At 36.8% G+C, this 27716-nt stretch overlaps 1 protein-coding gene and 1 long non-coding RNA gene across 2 annotated transcripts in view; one reads left to right on the forward strand and one right to left on the reverse strand.

The window, feature by feature from the left end:
• Positions 1–27716, reverse strand: part of LOC140335833 (uncharacterized) — a 45202-nt gene that overhangs the window by 11865 nt on the left and 5621 nt on the right. The window contains exon 2 of the long non-coding RNA XR_011921764.1: positions 4154–4280. This is a non-coding gene — a long non-coding RNA (uncharacterized lncRNA). The remainder of the gene's footprint in view (positions 1–4153; positions 4281–27716) is intronic.
• Positions 17548–27555, forward strand: LOC140335830 (growth/differentiation factor 8-like). The gene is made up of 3 exons (XM_072418805.1): positions 17548–18000; positions 23583–23950; positions 26709–27555. Exons 1-3 carry the CDS (start codon positions 17640–17642, stop codon positions 27087–27089), a joined length of 1110 nt encoding a protein of 369 aa, XP_072274906.1. The 5' UTR covers positions 17548–17639; the 3' UTR covers positions 27090–27555.

Below are 27716 nucleotides of genomic sequence, written 5' to 3' on the forward strand. Positions count from 1 at the left end.
ACTTAAACACATCCACCGCCCAGTGTAAGGGGACATTTCCTCCCCTCCGTATGCATTGCGGAGGAGAGGAATTTCCCTTCAGGAGCGTTCCTGGTGGTGGGGGGCGGAGCCATCAGCTCGAGACTCGAGAGAGAGTCCGGCCTAGTGTGCCTTCTTGACCTCCTAAAATGGCCTAGTAGCCAAAAACGTTTGCTGACCCCTGACGTAGAGGGGTCTGACGGTGGAAATCTGAGCACAGGCCGCAATTGGCCCCCGGACCGGACTTTGGACAAGCCTGTTCTAGGATAAAAGGTGCTGAGCCTCATTTACCTGACAACAACCCATCCAGGCACTAGGGAGGGCTCATTTATTTTGCTTGGAGGGCAAAATGGGAGAGACACAATTGTTCAATTTACAGCTCACTGGGATCCCTAAAATCCTGTTCACAGTGAATCAGTCATTTATGACTTTATAATCAAACTAATCAAATACTTTAACATTAATGTCCTTTTTTTCTGTATATTTTTAACCCTTTCAGGGAAGTAGTAAGGAGTTTTATGTACCCCTGTACTCATTCCCTGTGGTTAAAATTAAATCTCTTATAAACACTTATGTAAAATCACAGCAAATTGCAGTAAAACGCGTCATAGTCGATTATATGAGTTTTTAGCGTTTGAAAGGCAAGCTTTAAAACGCTTGTAAAAGTGCATACAATGCATATAAACAACGTAGGAACATTTTGCTTTTTTAAAACCATCTTTGTAGACCCAGCCTAATGTGAATTCTGCAATTAATAGCGGGCCACTGCTATCTAACTATTGGTGTCCCTGCACAGAGCAGAAGAAATATAAAGGATCTTATTCACCCCTGTGTAGTGGCAAGAGCCCACCTGCTGCCACATTTTTGTGGCTAAATATCACTGTTTTTTAAAATAACTAATCAAAATTTAAATGTGCTGGAGCGATCACTTTTAAGAAAATGTAATATGACATTAACTTTAACTTAAAGAAATTTAGGCTGTTCATTTACCAAAGTGAATTGCAGGGGGTAATTCACTTGTCTAAAGCTGCATACACACTTCCAATTTTTATCGTTGAAAATGAACGATGAACGGACGCCGAACGACCGATTGGCCAGAAATCGTTGATAAAAAAAGTAACCAACGACGCCGACGAACGAGGATAGTCGTTGGAAATGAACGACCAGACCGGCGGATCGGATTGGACGACGATCGTTGACCATCTATCGTGTGTACGGTCGTTCAGTGATCGTCCATGGTCTGAGCATGCGCGGTGAACGAACGTTCGCTCACTTCCTGTGGTGCACGTCACTTCCTGTATCGTTCAAACGATCGCATCTATCGTGTGTACAATATCTGCGAACGATCGTGTCGTTATCTGTATGTACAGGATTGGTGCCATACGATCGTTCGCAGATATCGTGCAGGATCGTTCGTCGTTCATTTACCAACGATAATAATTGGAAGTGTGTATGCAGCTTTAGTGAATGCACTGATAGTTCACTTTGCACACAATACCTAATTACAAGCAAGGAAATCTAAACCAATAAAATATTTTTCCTTGCACAGGATTGGATGGTTGAAGTTACCAGGGCTTCAGCATTTTTATTTTTTTTCCAAAATAAAGCTTTATTGAAATAGCAAATAACAGTGTACAGTATGTTACATTTGCAAGAAATAGGTACATATTGTCAAATACAATTACCTTCAGCATTTTTATTAGGTTAAGTGAAATATCGTTTGCACGGTAATAATTTACTTTGTGAACAGCTTATATTCTTTTAGTTAATAAAGCCCATTGTGTCTAGGAATCCCAAAGACAATTAGAATTAACCCTTTGCTTTGTTTTTGCTTTTACTATGAGTTGCTGAATACTGTAAAAAAAAAAACAACTCAGATTTGAAAACTTCAGTCTTCGCAGAATCATACAAGAAAGCCCTGTGATGTCACCCTCAATCAGGCAAGTAAGTTGAAAGCTATAGTGTAAAGCTGCGTACACACTTCCAATAATTATTGTTGGAGACTAACGACGGATCGGACGAAAATTGTTCACAAAAAAAGGTGACCAACGCCGCCGACAAACGAGGATTGTCATTGGAAATGAACGACCGTCACGGCGGATCTGATTGGCCGACGATCGTTCGCTATTTATCGCGTGTACGGTCGTTCAGTGATGGTGCATGTTTCTGCAATACACTTTCTCCTTTACATGTCACTCCCTGCATCGTCCAAACGATCGTATCTAGTGTGTGTACACTATTGGTGGATTATATTTGAACGATCGTATTGTTACAGCATGTACAGAATTGTGCACAATACGATTGTTCAAGTATAATCGTGCATAATCGTTGAATCGTTCGTTTTCTAGTGATAATTATTGGAAGTGTGTACCTAGCTTAAGGCAATCCTTAATATTAAGGTAATTCAGTTGTTTTTTTTTTTTTTTTTTGAGTTATCAAGCAAGCGGATTGTGACTTTTCATTGAAGGTCAACTTCAAAGTGCTCCTGAACTAAAAAAAAACACAATGAGTTTGACATTGGTTTGGTATTTTTCCAAGCTTTGGGTAATTTACGCTGAAGCTTTGCAACAAAACATGTTTTTATGCTTTCAATGCAATCAAATAACATCTTATCTTATCATTATCTTCTGTGACATTTAAAGGCATGACCAGATTAGATGAGAGGATTTTGCCAGCAAACATTTTGTGCTGCAATGATTTATTAATTTAGTAAACTGAACAATAATGTAGGTTGTTTTTAAAAAATCATAGGTGAAACTTTACAAAGGTGACATTTTATAGAGAATCCTGCCATCCAGTTTTAAGGTATAACGGGGGCATTTTTACTTTAATTGTACTTTAGATGGTTTATTAGCAGAACCTGATTTTGCTCACCCCAGAAAATTTCCCATGAAAACTCATGGTCAATATAATGCGTGTTTGATGTTTAAAATAGAGCAACATTGCAACTACTTTATAAACGCTTTCAAACGGTTTACAAACGGCGTTACAATGAAGGCCAGCAGAGGGCATGCTATCCACATTGAAAATGCACAGAGATATTCCAGTATGTAAATTATATTTGGAGAGGAACTGTATAATACTATCAATGAAAATGTTCATTTAATTGGAGGTACTTTTAGGGAAGTGCATTTATAAAAGTTTTCAAACAAGATATACACACATGTCCCTTAAGATGTCACATGCCATCCAGTTTTTAATTTACAAAAGTGTAAATCCTGGGTGAAAGTTGTATACATTTTTACACTATACACTATACCCCTTAATAGTTAAAAAAAAAAACATGAAGAAACATCTTTCAAGTATAATTATTTTGCATTTAATTTCTTTATAGTTTAAGGAAATATATGTTTAATGCCTAAACAAGTCAATTAAAATGATGATGTAAAACTATTTTGGAATCAGTTTTTGGTATTCATGGTATGATCATAACAGTTGTTAAAGCCCAAGAGCCAAACATGCTACATTCAGATTGTGTGATCTATTACATTTTTCTGGAATAGCACACAAATGTGAAGATCCCAAGAATTAATAACATTTGAATGGAGTTGTTTAAGTCATTGATTGGATAATTTAGAAGATTTGTCAATAAGAATTTAGCAGATTTTAATGTTGGTCAATCATGTTACAGCTCGATTATACAATCTCTTTAGGATTTGCTATCATATATGTTGTGTGGGGGTCTATGTGATTGGAAGTAAGTTATTAAATTGTTTAGTAAGTTTTTTTTATTTTACAGTTGGTGCATGGCCATCTAAATGTCCAAATACCGTTTCAATCAACTTACAACAATAACACTGTTACATGCCATTATCAAGTTAAGTTATGTTAAACCAACAATGAGATTTTCTTATTTAGTCCCTTTTGTTCTATTCAATATACCATGTCTCTCCTATGTTATGTAGATGAGGAAAAGGGAAGAGTTTTGTAGTCCTATCGTGCCTCCTGTCCTAGGGTGACAGCAATGCTATTTGATAGATACAAGAGTGAGTATTGTCACCCCAAGACAGGACGTGTGTTACTTGCAGAATCACCAGGTGAACGTGCAGGAAAAAAGAAAACTAACACAGCCACTGTGTGATATCAGTGTTAAAGAGGAACTAAACTGAAAACTCGAAAAAAAAAATACACTTACCTTATATCCCACAGGGCAATCTGATCCATCCGCGGGGTGTCCTGCATCGGATCCCACGATCGCCTAGGCGGTCGAGAATTAGGGTGTAGTGTTGCACCCTTTTTTCATAAATAAAAGGGTGTTGCACCTAGAAAAAAAAATGATTTTTTCTTTACATAAAAGGCTTTTCTACCCTTTATGTAATGTGAAATTGCTGAGTTTAGGTACGCTTTAAACATAAAACACTAATGCATAGAAAAAACATGCAATTATTACAAAAAATATAATTATAAATTAGGTGAGTGGCACAAGCAGCAAAAATGTAGCTTTTAGATGTATTAATACTTGAGCGAAGGTCGGGCTTAACTGCAAGGAGGTTAAAGTAAAAATAACAGTGACTGTTGATCTAGGGAACATTCAATTGCCTCATGGAATCAGGAAGGAGTTTTTTTCCCCTGATGGAGCAAATTGTAGCAGGTGTTTTTCCTTCCTCTGGATCAACTATGTCCATAGGTTTTTATATCTTGGGTTGTTGTATTTCATGGGTATGTTTATTTCCTTAGTGGTTGAACTTTGATGGACTTTTCATGTGTTTTTTTTCAACATGACTTACTATGTAACTATGTACTGTTTAGGCTAACCTTATTTGATGGTTTTATCAGAGTACAGTGCTTGGCCAGCTTAACACATGTGGAGGTAGAATGCATCAATGTACTGGATTGTTAGGTATCTTTAGCTGAACAACCAGAAAAGTATTATGTACTTCATTCAACTAGAGCAGAAAAAAAATCTACCTACTAGGTAAAGGGTATGGCGTGTAATAGTGAGGTATTGTGCACTGTGTGCAATAGATAGGTATGGGGCACTGTGTGTAATTCTATGTACTTATTTGTACTGTATTTGTTGCTGGAAACAAACTTTCATGATCAATACAAAGGCATTCTACCTCCTACATTTATATTGTTTTGTGGGTTATCATGAAAGCATACTAAGTGATACTAAGGCCTTCCCCTTGTAAACTATTTGGTGAATTTTTTGGACAAATATACAGAGAGAATTATATTTCTAGACCTGCAGTGGGATAAAAAAAGTAGCGCTGAGCCTTCTAGCAGTTTTTGCATCTTGGGAACCGCTGACTGGCAGGCATCTGAGCACAGCGACCGCTTTGTACCTGTACAGTCTGTGGCTTGGAAGGTTCTGTTTTAAATTTGTATAGCTGAAAGAACATGATATTCATTTAATATAATACTACAGAAAGCTCTCTGGCCTTTGCATTGGGTCCCAGGTTCGAATCTTGGCCAAGACACTATCTGCATGGAGTTCTCCCCACTTGTGAGGGTTTCCTCTGGGTACTCTGGTTTCCTCCCACATTCCAAAAACATGCAATTAGGTTAATTGGCTCCCCCCCCCATAAAAAAAAATTGACCTTAGACTGTGTTAATGACACATAACTATTGCAGGGACATTAGATTGTCAGCGAGTGACATGACTATTGGCTTTTTAAAGTGCTGCGTAGCAAGAACAATGAAATAGAAGACTGTCCAAGACCTAAAACATATACAAGTTATTAGAGACCCAAGAAAAATTCCACTATATACCATTCCTGACCCTTGCGCAAAGTACTTCACAAACTCTTTAGTTTGTTCACACTTTTTATTCTGACCCCTGCACTCTCTATGTTATATACTACTTATCCCTGCACTAACTATGTTACATATTCCTGACCCCTGTATATTGATTATACTGTCAGCCACTGTACTATGGTGGCACTTGAAAAAATATTCCCCCATACCCAAGCAACCCTCTTCATCCATAAAGTCCTCTTAGGCTAAGAAGGAGCCTAGAAAACCTAATATTTTAGTCTGCACAGAAGTGCCTGAGGTTTGACAAGGCTTTCTGGTACATTACTACTATACAGGTACATCTACACAGGTAACAGACACCATGATCTGTAGCATAGCCCGGACACCTCCATTGCAGTAATGTACAGAATGGGTGAGATACATACATAGAACACCCCCAGCTGTATACATCCAGGGTTGACAATTCACCCCAGTGGGATACCTAGTATTAGCTGATATACAGGGGAGAAGACGGTTGATAACCCTCCAGAGATTTGTCACAGAGCTACCTCTTTATGTGTTAAATATTAAAATATGGAAGAAGGACGAAAGAAAGAGGTCCTGGTTCCAAGGTTGTTTTGATGAAAACAATAATTTTGTATTAATACAAAATAGGTTTCATACATAATATCAAACAAATAACAAATAATATATCCCGTTCAGTTGATATGTCACTGGACTGGAGTATATATTCTCAAGACATGGAGTTCTGGCTATTTACAGTTGATAAATGTTTTGCCTCAATGGGCTTCCTCAGAGGAGTGTTATCTTTAAAGACTTTACGGTCTGTATATAAGTACAAAAAGTATAAGAAAAATTATAGTAAAGAACTGCTGATATATACCTTTTTTATTTTCCTGAATATTTCCATGTAAATCAATCTTACAATTTTGAAATGCAGGCAAAGATAGATTGCACAATTCTCCAAAGTTTGGACAAAACTTTATACAGTACATATGCTTAGGAGCATAAAAACAATGGTGATTTGAAATTTTGCCTGCATTTCATCATCAATTCACTCATCACTAGTTGTTTTATTTAAATAAAAATGGTGAGGTATTATTGTAGACCAGTGCTTTAAAATATCCTCATGCCAAAGCATATGGTCTGACCTTTTTAATTGGTTTAAAGTGAACAAAGTACTTTGGAGCTTACAGTGACTTGTGCAGAGCAATGGGTGCTGACATTTTCTCTGACATTCACCCTGATATTTGTGTGCTCTCCAGCTTTGTACATGAGCCCTATAATACAGTTAATGCTAGAAGTCACAATCTGTTACTGTTCCTTGTACCTTTCTTACTTAGACACAAGTCATTGGAGAGGGGAGAAGGGTGAGAAAGTCATTTTGTACTGGCAATGACCCTCTTTTTTAATTGAAGCAGGCTTCTATAACCTAAGTTGCTATTTCTATAAAGAAGAAGGGTAAATTTCGATTGGAGACTCTTTACACATTTGCTGTAAGCACTACATATAGGTAGTATATGTTATTTTCGCATACTGTGGGAAGACTGTATAAGACCCTCACAGGCAAAAATTAGGGGAGTACAAGTAAATCAATCCTTGTTTAAAAGACAACAGTATATTTAGTAAATACTGATTTATTCAAGCAGTCAGTATTAGGGGTCACAAATAGGAGACATTAGTTAATTAAAGGAACAAATGTAAATATTCCATTGTTAATGCATCTGCCTATAAAGTGACTGCAGGATATTTGCTTAAAGCAGTCCCTTAATCATCAAACAGTTACACTCCAGAAAAAATAAATAAAATGCAGATAAAATACAAATGAAAAAAAGTTGTTTTACCTTTCAAAGTGTTTGTATTTGTGTCCTTCCAGTCCTGAGGTACTAAGGTCACTAAAGTATCAAACAAGTATAGTTGTGGGCTCAACCATACAACTAAAACTGAATTTAGAACATAATAATAATTTCATGAGCCATTGTGAATTACAGTCACATTCTTACTGATTTATTCTTGATGTGTGCTTATGGCATATTACCTAAATTACTGCATTTAAAGGGTAACATCCCTATTAGCTAAAACAAATGACAGGTATAAGTAGCACAACCCAAAAAAAAATGTAAGACAGGACCAAAAATGTGAATCCATAATGATCAACAAGGTAAGGCTGTGATACTCTGTAGGTAATATTTTGTTTACGTTCATAGGGAAATTATCTACATGTGAAGGAACAAACTGTACAATGCAGTTTTTATGTTTAGCGGTGGGTTTAGGACTTTAAAATTAATCTAAAGCCAATTTTATTTTTCGAAAGGTTTTCCTATGTCATCTGTCTCCTATTCGAGTGATTTCTCCTAAAACTGAACTCCAGGCCTCCTTTTCTTGTGCCCACTTATAGATAGTCCTCCCCTGTGCTGAAAGCAATCAGTCTCATTTCCTGGGACACTGCGACTTCCACAAAACAAGCATCAGAAACTGCAGCAAGTATCTTTTACTCAACCCCAAATCCTGTCTTATGAAGTCTTCCCCATCAATGCTGTCCTAATTCCCACCCTTGAATTATTTAGTTACTTTTAGAGGAGAATGGGTTGTTCTAATTTCATTTATTAAGAGAAATAAAGGGTTTCCCTTAGACTATATTGTGCAGCAACTCTGAAGATCACAAACTGAAAGTATTCAAAGTATCTAGGCCAGGGGTGTCAAACTCAAATACACAGAGGGCCAAAATTAAAAACTTAGAACAAAGTTGCGGACCAATCTGGAAATTTATTGAAAAAAAATTTTACTTCGAATTAGATATAAACCCTTTTCATATAGAAACAAATATGTTTTTCTTCACATTCAATCTGGAACAAGCTTATAATAGAGAAAGAGGCATAAAAAATGTTTTTTTAATTTTATTTAAGAAAAAATCTCTATTTGTAGACTTCTGAGTTAAATTTCAATGGTAACCTTTTTGCACAGGCTAACAATAATAATAACAATATTCGTCTATGAAAATCCAACCATTCAAGTCCATGCCTTGGAGAAGCAAAGAAAAGTACAGCTGAGGGGGAGGGCTGGAAATGCCAGACGCGGCCAATCCAGAGCTAAATCTTATGAGTGGCCCGCCGCTGAAACTCCCTCTACATTGAAATAGCATTGCTACTAACGTTTCTGGCATTATTTGCGTCTATAAAACAGTCCAATGAGGGGCCACCCTTAGGCAGAGAGCCCACTGGTCTATAGAGTCTATAGAGTGATGCCGGGAATTGTAGTAGTGGCGCTATTTCAATGCAGCGGCGGCCCAGCTGCAGTTCATATTTAGGATTCCTTTGGGGGCAGAAAAAAAAAGATGTTGGGGGCCCCCAGGCCAGAGTTTGACACCCCTGATCTAGGCTCTCTTTCTCTGTGCTGTGAAATCAATAGAGATACAGGTAGTCCCCGGGTTAAGGACATCTGATATATGGACGCCTTCTAAATACGAACGGGGCTTCCCTGCTCGCTGTGTGTATACCAGAGGCTTGAAGGGCAGGGAGGTTTGCATAACTTGCAGAAGAAATCTTTTGCTAAACACAGCTGAGGTTGTGGGTAATCTTAAGGACTGAGCTCTTTCTGCAGCCTCTTGTAACTCTTTAATGACCAAGACGAACACTGCATTTTTTCTTTTTGCATATCAAAGCACAGCTTGCTCCAGAAGTTAATGAATGTCTAGGTTCCATAAAGATTTTTTTTTTGCTTTGTTTATGATTAACTCACAGTGAGTATTTTATACTGTAACTGACATCATGCTGCCTAATAAAATGTTGAGACAAACATTTGTACTAATTGCATTTATTAAAATAATGTACCTGTTCCGACTTACATACAAATTCAACTTAAGAACAAACCTACAGTCCCTATCTCATATGTAACCCCGGGACTACCTGTTCATGGCCCTGTGTTTCCTGCACTGACTCTCCCTCTGCCTCACATTACTCACTGGTCACTGAGACTTTGGATTCTTCTTACTCACATAGATGTTTTAAAGCCCCTGTAATAATATTACAGGACCTTAAAACAAGGATTACATAGCACAGTGAAACGGTAATTAAAAAAAGAAGCAAGGGACACTACACAGGAGGAGGGTATTTATGGTGCTGAACGTAGCTCATAAAAAAGTCTTATTGGGTTATGGAGTAGTTGTGTGCAGGACCCATTAAGTACCCAATAATTATACAAAGAATTTTGATATAAAAAAAAAGCTCCATTTATATGAAACTCCAAAGTTTGGCTGTTGGGTGACCTTACTCCTTGATATTTGTGACTCTTTTATATATAAACATCTATAGCATGCTCTCAACTTGGGGCAGGAGAACAGGAAATTCTCTGAACCTCCTGAAGAAGTGGACGCTGTTTCTGCAAAACGCGTAGAGACACTGTTCTTCAAGAGATGACTGTGTTTACCAGATATAGAGATGAGCCTTTGCTATGTTTTTGATATGAACAATAACAACTTTAACTTTTTGAACATTTTAATACTCTGTATTTTGTTTTGTATTTTGTTAAGTATTTTGTTTAGTACTTGTTTATCTGCCTAACAAGTCCAATTTGTGGTGGTTCATGTTTTGCTTTGTTCCAAGTTTGGGAATGTGGCAGACTGGATAATTGTTGTACTAATAGGGAGCAGTTGTTATTGTGTTACTATACTTAACATAGCAGAATGTATTTTGCTTGATATTATTATTATAACTGAAACTTATAGCTTATTTTTTATTTGACTACTAGATAACCTCTTTCAATACTTGTGCACTGTGACAGTGAAAGAGTTAGGATACTTTACCTAAAGACCCTGAAATATAATATGCTAAAAACAAATGTAGCTGAAAAAAACATTGTTAAAAATTAATTCCCCGCATTGCTGCCCCATAATTTGTATTGTACTGTATATATTTCTGCTCTGAACGCACATCATGTTCTGTTTAACACGCACTTTTGTGTATTAGGCAATATTGGGCACTTGCCATAGAATTTGACTGCACTTTATTGTGACTTTCCTTCTTTATTTTATACTAGTTAATATACTTTTAATTCTTTATCTCCTTTAATATTATTTCCCTGGAAACCTGTCCCTATATAAATGTATTTGTAAATGAATGGGAATTTGGTACTAATTTTTGTCTCATTTAAATCTGGATTTGTATCCAAAAAAGGCAGACAGAAGACAAAGAAATAGCCACCAGTACTGCTTGTCATTACCTTTTCCCCATTACCGACCTGCTATACCTTGTTCTGCATTGTCTATGGAAATGGAGGCGACCATCATGGTAGCTGCACAAGTAGTGCAGTGAGCAGTACAATAATGACATCATAAAAGTTTGTTTAAAATCCAGTAAATCAGCAATCAGCAGTAGCAGTTTTTATTATCACACTTTAATAAAAGGGGAGCCTAGTCATGAGATCTGCCAAAACGCCTGCTTGGCTCTTCTCCAATCACAGAGTCCTAATTGCTGCATTAGGCTGGCCACTGTATGCTATGGCAGCGGTCGCCAACCGGTGGTCTGTGAGAAAACTTTGGTGGTCCGCAGCTCTGGCTGGTGCGTCCCCCAGTGGGGTCAAGAGATGGACCATGCTGGGGGGCGCACCAGCCAAAGCCATAGACCATGTACCCCGTATGGACACAACCGGACAACTCTCCCATCACAGGCTCAGGGCGGTGGTTGGGTTCTGGTATCATGATGTCACTATGGGGGAAGTTTCTTCCCCTTTGAGTGACACCCGGCTCCCCACGCATGCGCGGTCCAAATTCTTTGCTTTTAGTGGTCCGTAGTGGCGACCACTGTGCTATCGTACTGCTAACTTTAATGGAAAGCAGATAGTGATATTCTTTTTCTTTAATAAATGAGTCCCTTAGTTTGCTACTCTGGAGTTCCCCTTAAGGTGTTTTTATTAAATCACTGCAAGTGGGAGCAGCACTGATACTTGCATTCTCCAGCAGCCTAGCCTTTGCCATCTCTTAACCCGTCCTAATTGTAACTTTTTCCACAGATATACTAAGGGTTCATATCACAGATCAGTTTTCAAACTGGCTGCAATCAGCTTTATTACACTGCCAGCATCAGAAAAACATAACCAGTGTTACATAACATAGGCAGCTTGTTGAAAACAATAAACCATAACTCATAAAAATAAATTAGAGCCTGTCTGGCTCCAACATTACATCAGGGAAATTAGCCTTGTGACAATCCCTTAAAGCCCCCAATTTTCCAAGGAACTTTTAAAATTTACAAATAGGATTTTTAATTTGTCTGTCAAGGGGTAAAAATAGGAAAGAAAAAATGGTTTTGCTACATAGTGTTTTTTCCTTTTCATAGTTATGTTATCACAAAATATAGCATATTAATATTTTAGGTTTTTTTACTAGAAGGTATTTAGAGATCATTTTACAATGTGTTAAAGTGTTGTCTCATTTCCTTACATTGCAATTCTTACACATCTTGGTGGTTCTTACACATTTATGAGATTTAACTGAAGGCTTAGTCTAAAGCATCAGTAAGTCATAGCAGCTTCTGGGTGAGTCTCATGTTAGCTTATTTATAGTGCTCTAAGAGTTCTTTGTCATGCATTAAATGCATATTCCTAAAACAATGATTGCACACATATTACAGAGAAGCAGGGTCCCGACATAAAATGAAAGGTGGGGGGTCGAGATTGCCTTGATGTGTATAGCGCTATAATGCTTACTCATGAGGCCTTATTAGTGTCGTAACACAACGTCAGGGTGTTCTCATCACCGTATGTATAATCTTACAGTTCTTCACAGTTCCTTCAATGAGCTCAAGTACTTTGTTTTCCCGTATAGTTCATGTATCTAGCTGAGCATACCTGTGGCTATCAGAAGGCATGGATCCATGAAGCGGAAGCAGACTTTTCTCTGTACAGTAGTCCCCGAGTTAAGGACATCTGACATATGGGCAACTCCTAGATACGAACGGGGCTTACCTGCTCGTTTGTGTGCAGGACAGAGGCTTGATGGAGGAGAGGGGGCACAGCTTGCTCCACAAGTTAGTGAATGTCTAGGCTCCATAAAGTTTTGTTTTTTGTTTTGTTTAACACCACTCTGCCTAAACCATATGTTGAAACAAACGTATGTGCTAATTGCATTTATTAAAATAATGTACCTGTTCTGACTTACATACAAATTCAACTTAAGAACAAACCTTCAATCCCTATCTCATATGTAACCCGGGGACTACCTGTACTTAATGATTTTACACACATGTACATGTGTTATGTGTGACCTATATCTTTAGACCTAGAGGTTGGTTTGTTTCTCCAGATGGTTGAAGTCATCCATGGTCAACCATCTGGCGCTTGAGTAGCTATGACAATGCCAATTGTTTTCTCCTGTTGGATACTCTGTTTTCTGCTGTAGTTTTTTTTCTGTCATCTCTAAGTCTTGGTTTCCATATTTTGCTATTTCTGCTATTGTTTAAGTGTGTGACCTACACTTACTAGTGCTCTTCCTGCCCTGAACTTGGCCTTTTTTGACTGTGTGCCTCCAATACCTTCTAGTGTTTATTCTTGGATTCTTTAGTTAATTCTGGCAATGACCTTTGAACTACCCCACAGGTCCTAGCTTTGTTTTGCTGGAATACATTTTCCAGTGAAGCGTTAAATTAATATTAAGAACTATATTGCTTAGGTATAATAGAAAGAATCATAGCTGTTTTGAAGGTCTCTGCTACAGGCTTCATACAAATAATGCCTGGGTACATAGTACACTCAGTGTCCATTTTCAATTTCCATGGTAGTGCTCTAAATTTGGCATTTTTAATTCATATGACCACCAGCTCTGGACAGTTTCTCCTCCCAAAATCCAAAAAGGGCATTTTTGGTCTCAGGAACCACTAACTTTAGAGCTCTAACATATATCGCCCACCAACCCCACCAACACACAGATTGTATTCCAATGGCTGCCTGCACAGGTCATTTTCCCCCACAACTGACACTGGGAAATTGTTTCCTCTGTCTGACCAGCAATGTATAGGACCTATGATACATACTCCCTATTGTTGCACTACACATACTATGTAGTACATTACATTGTTCAATATTCCAGGCGCTGTGTAGTACACTACATAGACGTGAACCATGAGGAGCCTCCGCATTTATAAAGTCATTCTATTTTTACTCAGTTATAGGACAGTTATGACTGCTCATAAATAAGTTGTTGTGTAAGCAACTGATGTCAGTGCTGCTCTAAACTCCAGCTGGCCTCAGAATGTTGGCATTTCTGTGGATTTGGGTGTTAATGGCCTGGCACAAGCAGATTGTGTTGCAGATTTTTCATAAAATATGCTGATAAAAACAAGTGCTTAACATGTTCTGTTGATATCGTCATGAAACTATTGCAAAGTTTTATTTCAATTAATAAATATTATTATTAAAGGTGATTTTTAGTAGCTCCAGATTTTTTTTATCAAGCACATTTCAATTTATTTGTCACTGTTGATTTTTGCATAATCAAACTTGATCATTTAATATAATTCTTCAAAATGATTTTGACTATTTTCATTAATCTTTAAAATATCCTGCAGCCCAAACTGTAGGGTGTTTGTAAGATGGATAGAAAAGGATTGGAACCTGCTGTGAAGTTTTTTTTTTTTTTTTTATAATAGGTAGGTTTGTCTATTTGTCCTCTCTTCATGTTCACTAATGCAAAAGGTAATAAATATACTGCGCTTGCAGAACAAGAAATGATAATTCCTGGGAAGACATAAGACTTTTGTGTCTAAAGTTTACCGAGAATTCAGAGGAAATCTGTTCTGGGAAAAATGCTGTTCAAAACACATCCACACTAAGCAGCTCTGATCATCACATCTAAAACACTCTAGGGTAATTTCTTATCATAAATTAAGACACTGCTGACTTACATGGGCATAATACCAATCATCCTAACGTCCCGGTGATTAAGTCTTTTGGCGAAACGCGTTGATGAACTATGATTTAGCCCTGTTTCTTGTTAAAAACTCAATCTTTTACACATAGGTACAAAAAAACCCTTTCATTGCCTTTATTTGGTTTCAACTACACTCACCCTACAGGGGTATCTGAAACTGATTTTTAATTTTCTTGTCAAAGTTGGGGTTGCCATAGTCTAATTTTACAGAAATGCCATAGTTGCCATAGTCTTATTTATACAGAATGGAATTCCCCTTTGAAAAGCTATAAATAAAATTAAAAACTTGGAAATGTAAAAGTAATTGGTGGTGCATCAAAAAGCAGAAAGCTAAAGTCAGCACTCAATTTAGGAATGCACTCCTTTTGACCTTGTGAGGTGGTCTATGTGTGTAATACAAAGGATTATATAGAACGCAGATTATAGTAAATAGAGCTACAGTGTGCTAGAATGAACTAATAGCTAGTTTACTGCCTTTATCTGCTGCCATTACTCTTTAAATTAACTAGTTTTTAGAGCAGTGGTTGCCAATCTTTTCGGACCCACGGACCCCTAAAATTAGCGACTTCGGACCACGCATGCACGGGGAAGCCAGGTGTCACTCAAAGTGGAAGAAACTTCCCCCTTAGTAACGTCATGATGCCAGAACCTGCCCACTCTACCATCGCAAGTCTGAGCCTGCAATGGGAGAGTGGCTAGGTTGTGTCCACAGATACAACCCATACACGTCCCTAAGCCTGTGATCCATTCGGGGGACATGGTCCACAGATGTGGCCGGTGTGCTCCCCTAGTGGGGTCCTTCTCCTTACCTAGCTCGGGGGCACACCAACCAGAGCCATTAACCACCAAAATTTTCTTGCGGACCATGGTTGTCCGCTGCTTTAGAGTACTGGAAAGGAGTGGCATAATCATTGAAATATATGTATTCTTAACTGTACACATGGGTTACTCAGTATACCAGAAAAACAATACTGATTCACTATATGTAAAGCAGCCATGCTAAACATTACTGAAATCAGATTGATATAAGATGAATTCTAATTGGTTGATTAGACTAACATTACTTTTGCAGTACTACACTGAAAAAAAGAAGGGGTAACATGCATTGTTTAAGGCCTTACATGTATGTTTTTACATCCCCTGGCAAAAAATACTGAAATCATTACTTAGAGGATGTTTATTGTAAAACATATCTCCAAAAATTAAATGTCATTGTTGTGAATGAATGGCATATGTTTTATTCTGTCCAAAAAGGGGATAAATTTATGCAATCGCTCAATGATGAAAAAAATACAGAAAACCCCCGAAAAATTCCTTCTAGAACCTCCTCTGGTTTTTGACAGCTTAAATTATTTGAGACATGGACATACCTGAAAAACAATATTCTTTATCAATCAGGCTCCAACTTTCTTATATCATAATATATATATATATATATATATATATAATTGATAGATCAGTTGGATTGAGATGTGGACTGTTTGCTTGCCATGTCATTGAGTTGATATGCCTTTCCTGGAGTTTTTTCTCTTTATGCTCTATAACAAGATGTCTTATCATTCTTAAAAATGACTTCATCATCACCAAACTAAAAAACCTTCATCATAACCAAACCTTTGATTGATGGAATGAGAAAAGTGCTCAAAACTTCAGTCATCACTTCTTAATATGGCTTCTTAATATGTTTCACTGGAACATAACCAAATAACAGTTCCAGCATGCTCTACTTGGCCATTGTAGATTTGTGATTCATCACCGAAAATTACTTTTATCCAATCATCCACAGTCCATGACTGCTTCTCTTTAGCCCATTGTAACCTTGTTTTCCTCGGTTACAGTTTTATTGATGGTTTACATTTGGCTTTTTTATATTTTTTTTTACCATTCTCTTCAGTCGATTTCATACAGTGCAGCCACAAACATTGACTTCTGTTTCTGCCCATTTGTTTTTCATTTCTTTTTTTGTGCATTTTCTATTTTCCAGATATAGTTACAGTTATAGTTTTCTATCCTGACTTTCCTTGACATACCTGTATGTTTCCTTTTTCCAAAAACAAGGGTGATTCCATATTGTTTTCCACTACTAGATCTGAACAAAACGTGACATTTATTCATTAAATCATGAATAAATGTCATCCTAGTTATGGAGCCAGGAGAAGAAAGCCGGAAGGAGCATAACAATTGAGATCAGACATGAATAAGCACTCTAATTTCACCAGAGTGTTAAGCCAGCAAAGTCTACCGTACTAACAGATATGACACTGTGACCCGGGATGGCTGGAGGTATCTGTCATTTACTATACAGCTACAATCCCAATATAGGTTTAAATATGTTTAGATTGTGTTTGCAGTAGGTATTTTATAATGACAGTTCTAGAATGGAAGGGATTTCTTGTGTGTATTAATTTGTGCATTTTGATCACTATACTATAAAGTAATAATGCCTTAAATGATAAAATCATGTTTAAATTGGTTCTTAGCATCTATTACATTTAAAAAAACATATATTAGCAGGATATCATATTTATTAAATAATAAATGATAACAGCACTCTAGGTGACCTTTGTTTGTTGCCTATAATTGAGTATATTGCTGCAGTGAAATGTGTGTTTTTTGAGAAAATGCTCCTAGACAAAGATGTGAATGATTTTATATACTCAAGTTAGTGTAAGTGTCCTAATATGAGCATGCAGGCATTTCCAAGGATATGTATTCAGTTGTGTGTTCAGAATGATGAAACCACTTTGTGCTGTAATACATACCCTTCTTCTGGCAGTAAGGGTCTAACTGCTGCCAGTTAGATTCATTGAATATGTTGTAGCCAATAGCTGACTCTGATGACAAAAGCGTAACACAAGTTGGAGTATAAAAGAACACCTAAGTAACACATGATTTATCATTGCAGATTTGTTTTTATGCTGAAATCTTAATTGTGATAGGAAAGTTAACTTTTTACAGCCTGGCAGCTGTGCATCTATTTAGAAAAAAAATATTATATGAGAACATGGTAAAGGTACGTGTTTGCAGTTATATTTACCTGTGCATTCTGGTAATACTTTCTCCTGTGAATATGAACAACAATCAAGCAACTGATAAAGACATCCTGTGCAGTTCTTGTACCTGGAGACAGAACAGCAAATCTTCAAGATTAGAAGCCATCAAGATCCAAATACTTAGCAAACTTCGACTGGAGCAGGCACCTAACATCAGCAAGGATGCTATAAAACATCTTTTACCCAAAGCCCCTCCGTTAGAAGAGTTGATTGACCAGTATGACGTTCAGGGTGATGACAGCAGTGAGGGATCCATGGAAGAAGATGATTATCATGCCACCACTGAAACTATTATCACCATGTCCACAGAGCGTAAGTAAAGAACGTCAGTCCCCCCGACAAGAACACTTCCACTTCTTTTATTCTTTGGACAAGGCAAATGCTTTTTTTCCCCCCTTCTTTTAACTGAACACTACCAGGCTGTGTTGTGTGTATTGTATTACATGGAAAAGGCCAAGCTTTAAATTCACACATGAAATCTTCTACTAAAATCACTTGGGAAAAGCTGAAACACAAGACAGTAGAGGGATTGGATATTTGTGCTGCAGGCTATTTTTAGAGAACACTGGCAATTGGTTGATTTGCGAAAAAATGGCACAGCCAAAACCATGCTAAATAGCTCATAGTATGCTGTATGTTGTGTGTGTGTGCTCTCTGTATATCACTGATTTATGTTTGCCTGTAGGTATGTATGCTTTAATGTTTAAATGTTATTATGTAATGTGACTAACTTGCTTTTGTCATTAAAATTAGTGTGAAAACACTAATGAGAATGCAGGGGATGATGTGCAGGTTTCTATGCCAGCTCAGTGCAGTCGAGTTTGCTTAAAGCACTTTAGCAATTAGGGAGAAGAAACAAAAGCTGTCAGTTTCTTTTACTTTGGTTAGTGGTCCAAAATACTAATTCCCATACTAGAAAAAAAAACTACCCACAATAAATCATTCCATCACACCGAAAAATTACATAACTCATGATAAGATGGGTAGATTCTGAAAAGGTATTTTATTTGAATTCCTTTTTGGGAAACTGTTCACCATGGGGCCAATTTGCAAAAGCAGTAGAGAAATGTACCGGTATTAAGCATGGTAAATCCCAATCGCTTATTTCAATCATGCATATGGATGGATGCAAATCCTGATTATCTATGTTCTCCTGCATTAGGCATAGAATTTTGAACTGGATGTAACTTCACTTTTTCATTTTATAAAGTGATCATACACCAATGTTTTAGTAAATGAATCTGTCACCCATGACTTGCTGTAATATGCCAATATTTACAGAATGGCAGCAGTCCAGCACCACAACTTGCTGAACTACAATTCTTCAACTATACTTCTGCATCAGAGTGTATAAACATGAATTGCCTATAAAAATACAGAAAGCTTTAGCACTTTATTAGGTTGTATGCAAGCGGGGTGCTGCAGATTTATTCTCTGTACCTGTCATGGAAACAATAGTTTCCCTAAATTGGAAGTGAAGGAAAATCTGCAACAGGGACACAGATGGCAATAAAATATAACAGGTGTACTAGCCTTCTACTACTCTACTAAAAAGCATTGTAATATATGTGTTGTTGCAGATTTCCCCTCACTTGTCTAGTAAAATTCATTATCACTGTGCCAAGAAGTGAGGGAAAATCTCTATCAAAGTTATATTAATAAGGAATCTATCTAAGCTTTACTAACACTTTTCAGTTGTAGAAAACATGAACTGGCCTAAACTTTAAAGACTTTTAAAGGGGTTTGCAGTTTATCGAGTAAACCTAAAAAGTAAAAATACAAAGTAGTCAAAAACAAGTATACATGGTATCTGCTTTTGTTACAGTTTTTTGAATTGCCCAAGTAGGCTATGGTGTGCAGTCATCCTATCTCATAACATATACATGTTCTTGTATAATGAAAAAATAAACATAATTCAATGAAAAAGGCACATACAAAAGATTATATTGTAGGGTGATTTACTACAGTACTACAAAAGTACATTTTCATTATTATTAGCTGCCAGTCAGTTTGGATTCCCTGCACATGTTTGGGTGCACAAAGTAAACATGAGTTAATTTGTGAAAACTACTTCTTATCAAATCAAACCCAAGGTACAAAATACAGACAAACTAGACAAATATATCTAGTTTTTTTGGGCCTAGAAATAACAGACAAATGATATTTAGTAAGATGACATACACCTGAATTTATATAGTTATATTTGTATAAATGCTAAGCATAACACATGTAGGTATATGAATACTGAGGTAATCTATCTAAATAATTGTCTTTGCAAGGTTTCAGGTATTTTTTTATTGAGTATTATTTAAAATGATCCAGGCATTAAGCTCAGGTCACAAAGCTAACAAATGAACTCTTATTTCAATAAAACTAACAGATAATTTCAGGTGAGTCTAATGAGATGTGAAAACTACAATCATGTGGCTAAAAAAGATTGTTATTCCAGTGCTAGAGCTTTGTGAGTTGAGCCTTTTGTGTGTTAAATACAATATATGTAGGACTAATGAAAGGATTTATTTCACCATAACCCTATTATTATTTTTTTACCTCCCAATTAGTTTAGAAGGGGTCTGAAGAAACAAAAATGATTTTTTTCTGATTGTATTGGTTGTTAGAATATCAGAAAAAGACACTTGGGCATTGAGCAATCCACTAAATTATTGAAATAATTGTGCCAGCTTTTCCATTGTCTAGTTCATTCTGGGCCTAACCACTTGAAAAATGCTTTGCCCAGTCCAACATTAGAACAGCATTTCAACACCTTTTATCTCAAATGTAAAATGTTCCAAAACTATCAAAAGTTTTAAAAAAATTGTTTCCAGACCAATGTTGTTTCATTGCTAATGTCTGACTCTTCACACTCCACTCAGCTACAGTGTATCCATGATTAACATGACAGATATGTTTTAAATTGTCATCTATTTTTGAATCACCTTCTGAACCACACTTAGATAAATAAGCACCTTAATCCATAGCTAAGTGAATACAACTGTAGAATTGGGGGAGCAAACCTTTTCACTGCACAGATAAACGGATAATATTCTGCACATTTAGAGAAGTCAACATGTGCCAATGATGGGTATTTTGGAGAAGCATGTGTTTAATCTCACAGATTCCTGAAATAAATATTCACATAGTTCTGGGACTGTAAGCTCCACACATGCTGTCAGGATCACTTAGGAATTTAGAGGAAGCATTGGAATCCACATACATCTGGCTCTAACTGCCATGTGATCAGTAGCAATGGCAAATGATCTGCAGTAAAAGCATTGGCCAAGCAGTAACAGGAAAGCTGTGTAATGTAAAAATAACCTGCTTGTTGAAGTAAGTGAATAATTGTAAAGGGTTCATGTTTATGGACTGGTAGTTGTCCAGCACCATAGTTGGCTAAACTGGATTCTTTAAATTATTCATTTGTTGGGATTTGTCAGAACATTTTATTAAAATATAATGTTTCATGTTTTGTCCACAGTACATCTTTAATGTAAATGCCCACATTTAACTTTAGAACCATGCTAAATATAAAAAAGCATACAGTGATCTCTGTATATACAAGTATCTCTCAGCTAAGGTTTTGTGGAACCCTAGAATTCCCCTAGATATTGCTAGGCGTTCCTTCAACAATGGGCAATTAGTGCCTCTCAGGTCCGTTTAAGTGACACCAATGATCTTTTTGGCTATCTGTAAACAATGACATTCTTTCTACTGACCACCATACTAACATACTATGAGCTGTGGATATAGTGATTACTATTAATTACAGCAGGGGTTCCTTGAGGACACCAAATTCTTTTCAGGGGGTAAACACCATATGAGTTTACCTATTCACATCACTTGTACTTCATCCAGTTATGCTTCTAAAAACTATTTTGATTATACGATTTAAATGGTGCAAACTCAGCCTGTCATTAGCTTAATCTAGTGCAAAGCATTTAATAGAACCAACAGGATGAGAAAAAGTAAAGCTGCATACACACCTGCAATTTTTCTCGTTGGAAAGGATCTTTCACGATCCTTTCCAACGAGAAAAGACTGCACGATGCATGAACGGTGCTGTACATACAGCACCGTTCATGCTCTATGGAGAGGGGAGGGGGAGAGCGACGGAGCGGCACCCTGCTGCGCGCTCTCCCCTTCCCTTTCATTAGGATCGGTCGTCGTCCATCGTCCATGGATCCGCCAGGACGGTCGTCGGACGATGGACGACGACCGACTGTACACACGGCAGATTTTCGCCCGATAATTGGCCGATACCGATTATCGGGCGAGAAAAATTTGCCGTGTGTACGCAGCTTAAGATTGTGACCCTCTCTAATTGTCCAAATGACTATTGTCTAGCAAAAGCTAACAGTAAATCTTCCAATCTATTCCAGTGACAGCTGCCCCTCTTACTTCCTACTAAGACTGTTGTACAGGAAGTCAAGAAAAATCAATGTCCACCATTAAACTCCTCCCTAATCTATTTAAAATTGAATGCTGTTTTCATAACAAGGGGTCATAGACCTCCCTATAGCCATCATCACATCCTATTGTATTTGCATAGACAGTTTTGTATTTTACTATTAGACCCAAATGAACACACATAAATCCATGCCACAAAAAAGCTTTGCAATTCTAATAGAAATAAACAAGGACAAAGTTTCTGAAACAAAATCTACAAATCAGGGACAATCCCTTGTGGCCAGGAACAGTCAAGACCTAATTATATCTGTTCAGTCAATTTTATGTAAGGAACAATAATATAGGGTCATGTGTGGTCAGTTACATAATTCAGTTCAAGTGTGAAAAAAGGATTTGGCGCAGTGCCTGCAGCAACATATTTCTAGTTATGATGAGTTTTGCTAAAAAAAGGTTAAGACTCTGTTAAAACAATGAATGGTAGAATATGATGTATGTTGAATGATGTTGAATGAAGCTTTATGTTCCAAATGTTTATTCAAGAACTGATTGTTTTAGGCCCTCTACCAGGTAAAGCCACAACACCTAAGTAGTCTCTTAAAAATTTTTTAAAGGACCAGCTCACTAAATGTAATTCAATTAGGGGTTATATCTACTTAGATACATTCCTTTGTCAAAAAAAATCATACTAGTAACTAAGTAACTTTACCTTCCACATGTCTGTTAAGGTTCTCATTTATCTAGGTCAGGGGTGCCCACACTTTTTTGGCTTGCAAGCTACTTTTAAAATCACCAAATCAAAATGATCTACCAACAATAAAAATGCTAAAAATATATGTATTTATATATATACCAAGTATACTTTAAAAGTAAAATATATTTGTTTACCTTCCATAACAGCATGAAAATGTATGGCACAATACAATTCTGTACATTTTTGGCCATTACCTTACTCCGATGACGTCTTAAACTGAATGGAGTCAGCCAAAGTTGCATAGTCCGGACAGTAGTTGCTGGTAGCCAGCCTCAAACAGACTTCCAAATGATCATCAGTCATTAATCAGTCATCATCAGTAATTCCTGTGCATGGTAGAGTTCATTTTGAAAGACAGGGCTCCACGATCCACTCGCGTTGCCTTTGCAATCTACCCGTAGATCGCGATCCACGTGTTGGGCACCCCTGATCCAGGTCATTGTACTGTATATCTAGCAGTAGTTAATCACATTCAACTAAACTTGACATAAAGTTTCACAGCTTTCCAAACCGCTTGACCTGATATAGCGGCCTAGAAAGCTGCAAACATCCTCCGCATTACAAGAACAAGTCCAATTGAATGTGAATAACTACTACTAGACTTTTTTTATAACTTTTCTTGTGCTAAAATCCTGCATTTCCTGTAAATTCCAGCTACTTTTGCAAATTGCTAAACATTGTTAATGTTTTTGTGTGATTTGATCCAGTAAAGATATTTTATTGTTTCTTTATTTTACAGCTGACTTTTCAACTACAGAGAAACAAAAATGTTGTTACTTCAAATTCAGCTCAATTATGCAGTACAATAAAATAGCAAAAGCTCAGCTTTGGATTTATTTGAAGCCAGTCCAAAGGCATACCACAGTCTTTGTGCAGACATTCAGACTCCCCAGATCTTCAAACGATGGCATGAGATCTACTGGAATCCGGACACTAAAGCTTGAGATGGCCCCTGGACCTGGTGTCTGGAAAAGTCTTGATGTGAAATCTGCGCTGCAAAACTGGCTTAAACAACCTGAATCGAGCATTGGTATAGAAATAAAAGCTTCTGATGAAAATGGTAGAGATATTTCGTTAGGTCACCGTGGTTCAAATGAAGATGGGCTGGTAGGTCATACAAATATTGAGTAGAAATGTGAATTTGCATGAACCAAGCCTCAAGGGCCATTTAATCTATTCTATATATAAATGTAACCACTTGCCGGCACCTCTAGATTAAAACTACACAGAAGAATTTAGTAATTTAATAATTTTTTTTAAATTGCTAATGATTATTTGCCATGAAATGGCCTACTTTGGAGTAAGCTATACCAGTGGTAAGTAGTAGTAATCAATCTTAGATGTTCCTAGAATACTCCTCGTGAGCTAATATTACCTACAAAATGTATTCTCTGTGTGTAGCTCACTCCATAGAAATGATCTAATCTCTTTAGCAATCTACTAATACTGAAAGCATATAACTGCTAGAGGTTTTTGTGACAAAATTGGGGTAATAAAATTAATATAACAGCTTAAGTGTAGTTTTAGCTTAACATTTCTCTAAACCCAAGAACAAAAATGAAATATATTGCAACTTAAATAGTGGTGACATTAGTTTTTAATATAGTCACAACATACCTGTCTCTTTTTTATTCTGTCCACAGTTGGAGTTTTAGGTGTTGCAAGTTTATCATTACCATCTTAGCCACAAAGATGTTAGATATGATATGTGAGCAATGCAGAATATTGTTAAAAGAACATACTAGTTCACTCAAATAACTAAAATAGATACAGGCTTGTTTTTTGGGGGGTACAGTTATTATAGTATACTACTTCTTACCAGTCAGTTATACCTCAGAATAAAAAAAGTTTTTATTTATGTAATAAAATGGGCAAATAACTGGGCTTACACAACATTACTGTTCATGAGGAACACTCAAGGCCTGGGAGATATATAGGAGACCTGGTAACATTCTGATAACAAGTTGTTTCCTGGATGTACATAATAATAAACCAAATCAGATCCTGCAGTACATCTTTGCCAAGTGCAAGTGCACATTTAGTTGTATTTTGTCTCGTTAAAAAAGCTGCAAATACAGACAAATTGTTGTTATTCCTTTCAAATATCCAGTGAGCTTCTCATTTCCTGAAGTTAATTGCTAATGCTGCATTTGCTGCACTGAAATCCTAAACAGTATTGTTAGCTTTCTGAGATTTCCCCTGCTGGACTATACAACACCTTCACTCTCAATGTTTCCATACTGTAAGTGGTTGTTCTGTATTCCAATAAAAAATAAGGGTATACATGGAAAATATAAATTGTTAGGACCTTAACATTCTAACATATATCCAATCAGGACTGGCTCCCTTTATCTACCGTCTACTGACTGTAGCTGCCAGTTTGCCAAACATTTAGATTTGATTCATCTGGTTAGAGATCTATTTACACAAGTTAACTTTCTGCAGGCATATGCTTAGATTGCCCAAATGTGCTTTGAACAGAGTAGGGGACACGCCTGTCACTGGCTGATCTCTGGCTTTGGGAATCCTTTGGATAATAGCGACTGACCAGAAAAAAATTGTAACTCGTCCAACCAAATCAAATTTCCCCCAGGACTCAGACAGGACTGGAAAATGAGTAAAAAGATATAAATGTTCTACAGCCATCTACATTGGGAGAAGTTCTTGTCTAATGTGGTTTAGTACCAGTTCTTCTATGGCAACTCTGCATAGAAATTTACTAGGAGGCAATTTTTTAAATACATACTCCATGATGGGAACTGGTCATCAGACACAAAGAGATGTTGTGAATTACTGTGATCAGTCATTCCAATCTAGTAAGCACTAGCTATTTCTCGATAACACATTAAAGTCCTAGGGTTCTTTTTAGAGCAACCTATTGCAATATTTGCATACTCATATAATCTATGACCAAGCTGTTGACATTTACAGATGTACACCAGAAAATCATGGCAATACCTTTCAAGGTATCTTGCAAGTTATTTAAGCTTGTCTTTCAATTAAAAAACGTTGAAATTTGTTCTGATTTTAAGTGAACTTGTGCTTTAACAATGCATTGCAAAGCAACAGAATAAATTAAATTAAGCATTTTCCAGATGCACATGATCCCTCCATTTTTTAATGACCATTTTGGACACTGGTAGCAATGTAAATACCAAATATTTTGGATATAGGGAGCAAATGCTTGCTACCCTTCCACCTAAGGTGCTTGGCTGGTTGGCCATTCATGCATCTGACATCATGGGAGCAAATACGGAGCATTATATTTATATTAGCTTTATTTTTGCTTCATTAGGAATTAAATTAGAGAAAAGGACAGTTATACTCATATTTTATTATGCATGGATAAAGCATACTTTCTTTTAGGATCATCTTTTAAAACAATAATAAGTCAGAATAAAATGTAGAAGAGCTTACTATCCAATAAAGTTCAAGTAAAACAAAATAAAAAAGAGCTTACAGTCTTACAAATAGGCAGCAGTATACGCTAATACTCCTGTCCTTCTGGCAAATGTCAGACATGCCAGGTTACCAGTTAGTACCTGAAACTTATAGAAAGCAGTACTGAACTGCTCACTGCCACCCCACTCCATACAGGTCACTAAGGGTGAGGTAAGAAAGCAGTCTCTGCACAGCAACCTGACTGCCCGTATATTTCAAATAATGTGCATTTATCACAGATTATATGAATTTATTAGTTACCTTTTTATTGGTACAAAATTGCTGTTGTGTTTCATTTTGGATAGCTAGATTCAGGAATTTTATATCATACATTGTTCTTGAATTTCACTTTGTGTTAAATATTTACAAATGTACATAATTGTAATGTATACATTGAAAATTTACTGTCCCTTTCTACCACCAGAATCCCTTCATAGAGGTTAAAGTGATGGATACTCCAAAAAGATCCCGTAGGGACTTTGGCCTAGACTGTGACGAACATTCAACAGAATCTCGGTGTTGCCGTTATCCACTGACAGTTGATTTTGAAGCTTTTGGATGGGACTGGATTATTGCACCAAAAAGATACAAAGCTAACTACTGCTCTGGTGAATGTGGAATTGTGTTCTTGCAAAAGTATCCCCATACTCATCTTGTTCAGCAAGCAAATCCCAGAGGCTCTGCAGGTCCTTGTTGCACCCCAACAAAAATGTCTCCCATCAATATGTTATATTTCAACGAAAACGAACAAATCATTTATGGAAAAATTCCAGCTATGGTAGTAGATCGCTGTGGGTGCTCGTGAATATGCAGTTAACTGTCTCTAAGATCTCCAATCAACAATGCAGATTTAAAACATATAAGAGAACAAACTATTAATGGAAAACTTCCAGCAATGGTAGTATGTTGCTGTGGTACTCGTGAATATGCTGTTTTGCTAAAAACGAGAGTTGAAGCACTTTCATCCTGCCTTTGTAATGAGACTGTCACCATCTTTTCATTAAGCTGAGAAGACATATAAGCTTGCTGTGATCACTTCTCATTACCACCTCTTACACACAAATACCTTGCAACTTTGGACAATATAAGTGTATTTTCAACATAAGCCTTAAAATTCCAAAGGTTGTTAAAACTAGTTTATTATAACCAGAAAGTAAACAATTTTTTTTTTAAAACTTTTTAAAAGCACAATGTTACTAGTTCAACTGCAAAACATATTTTTTCTTGTTTGGGTAATTTTGTAATTATAATAAACAAAAAAACTGAAGAAGTATGGCTGCCTGGTACATTTTTTAAGGTAACAATATAACATACAGACAAGATAGCAATACAAATAGAATTAATCCGGTAAAAAAAAACTGTCTTTGGGAACTTTTGGGGTTTTGTTCTACGTAGTAGTTCCTGTGAAGTCTGATGAACCTGTCTTAGCGAA

The sequence above is a fragment of the Pyxicephalus adspersus genome, chromosome 7 (assembly GCF_032062135.1).
Source record: "Pyxicephalus adspersus chromosome 7, UCB_Pads_2.0, whole genome shotgun sequence".
NCBI lineage: Eukaryota > Metazoa > Chordata > Amphibia > Anura > Pyxicephalidae > Pyxicephalus > Pyxicephalus adspersus.

Coding starts and splice junctions, on each gene's coding strand:
- LOC140335830 (XM_072418805.1), top strand. CDS start 17,640: ATGGTAAAGGTACGTGTTTGCAGTTATATTTACCTGTGCATTCTGGTA. Junction 18,001..23,582: donor TATCACCATGTCCACAGAGC/GTAAGTAAAGAA, acceptor TTTATTTTACAG/CTGACTTTTCAACTACAGAG. Junction 23,951..26,708: donor GTTCAAATGAAGATGGGCTG/GTAGGTCATACA, acceptor TTCTACCACCAG/AATCCCTTCATAGAGGTTAA.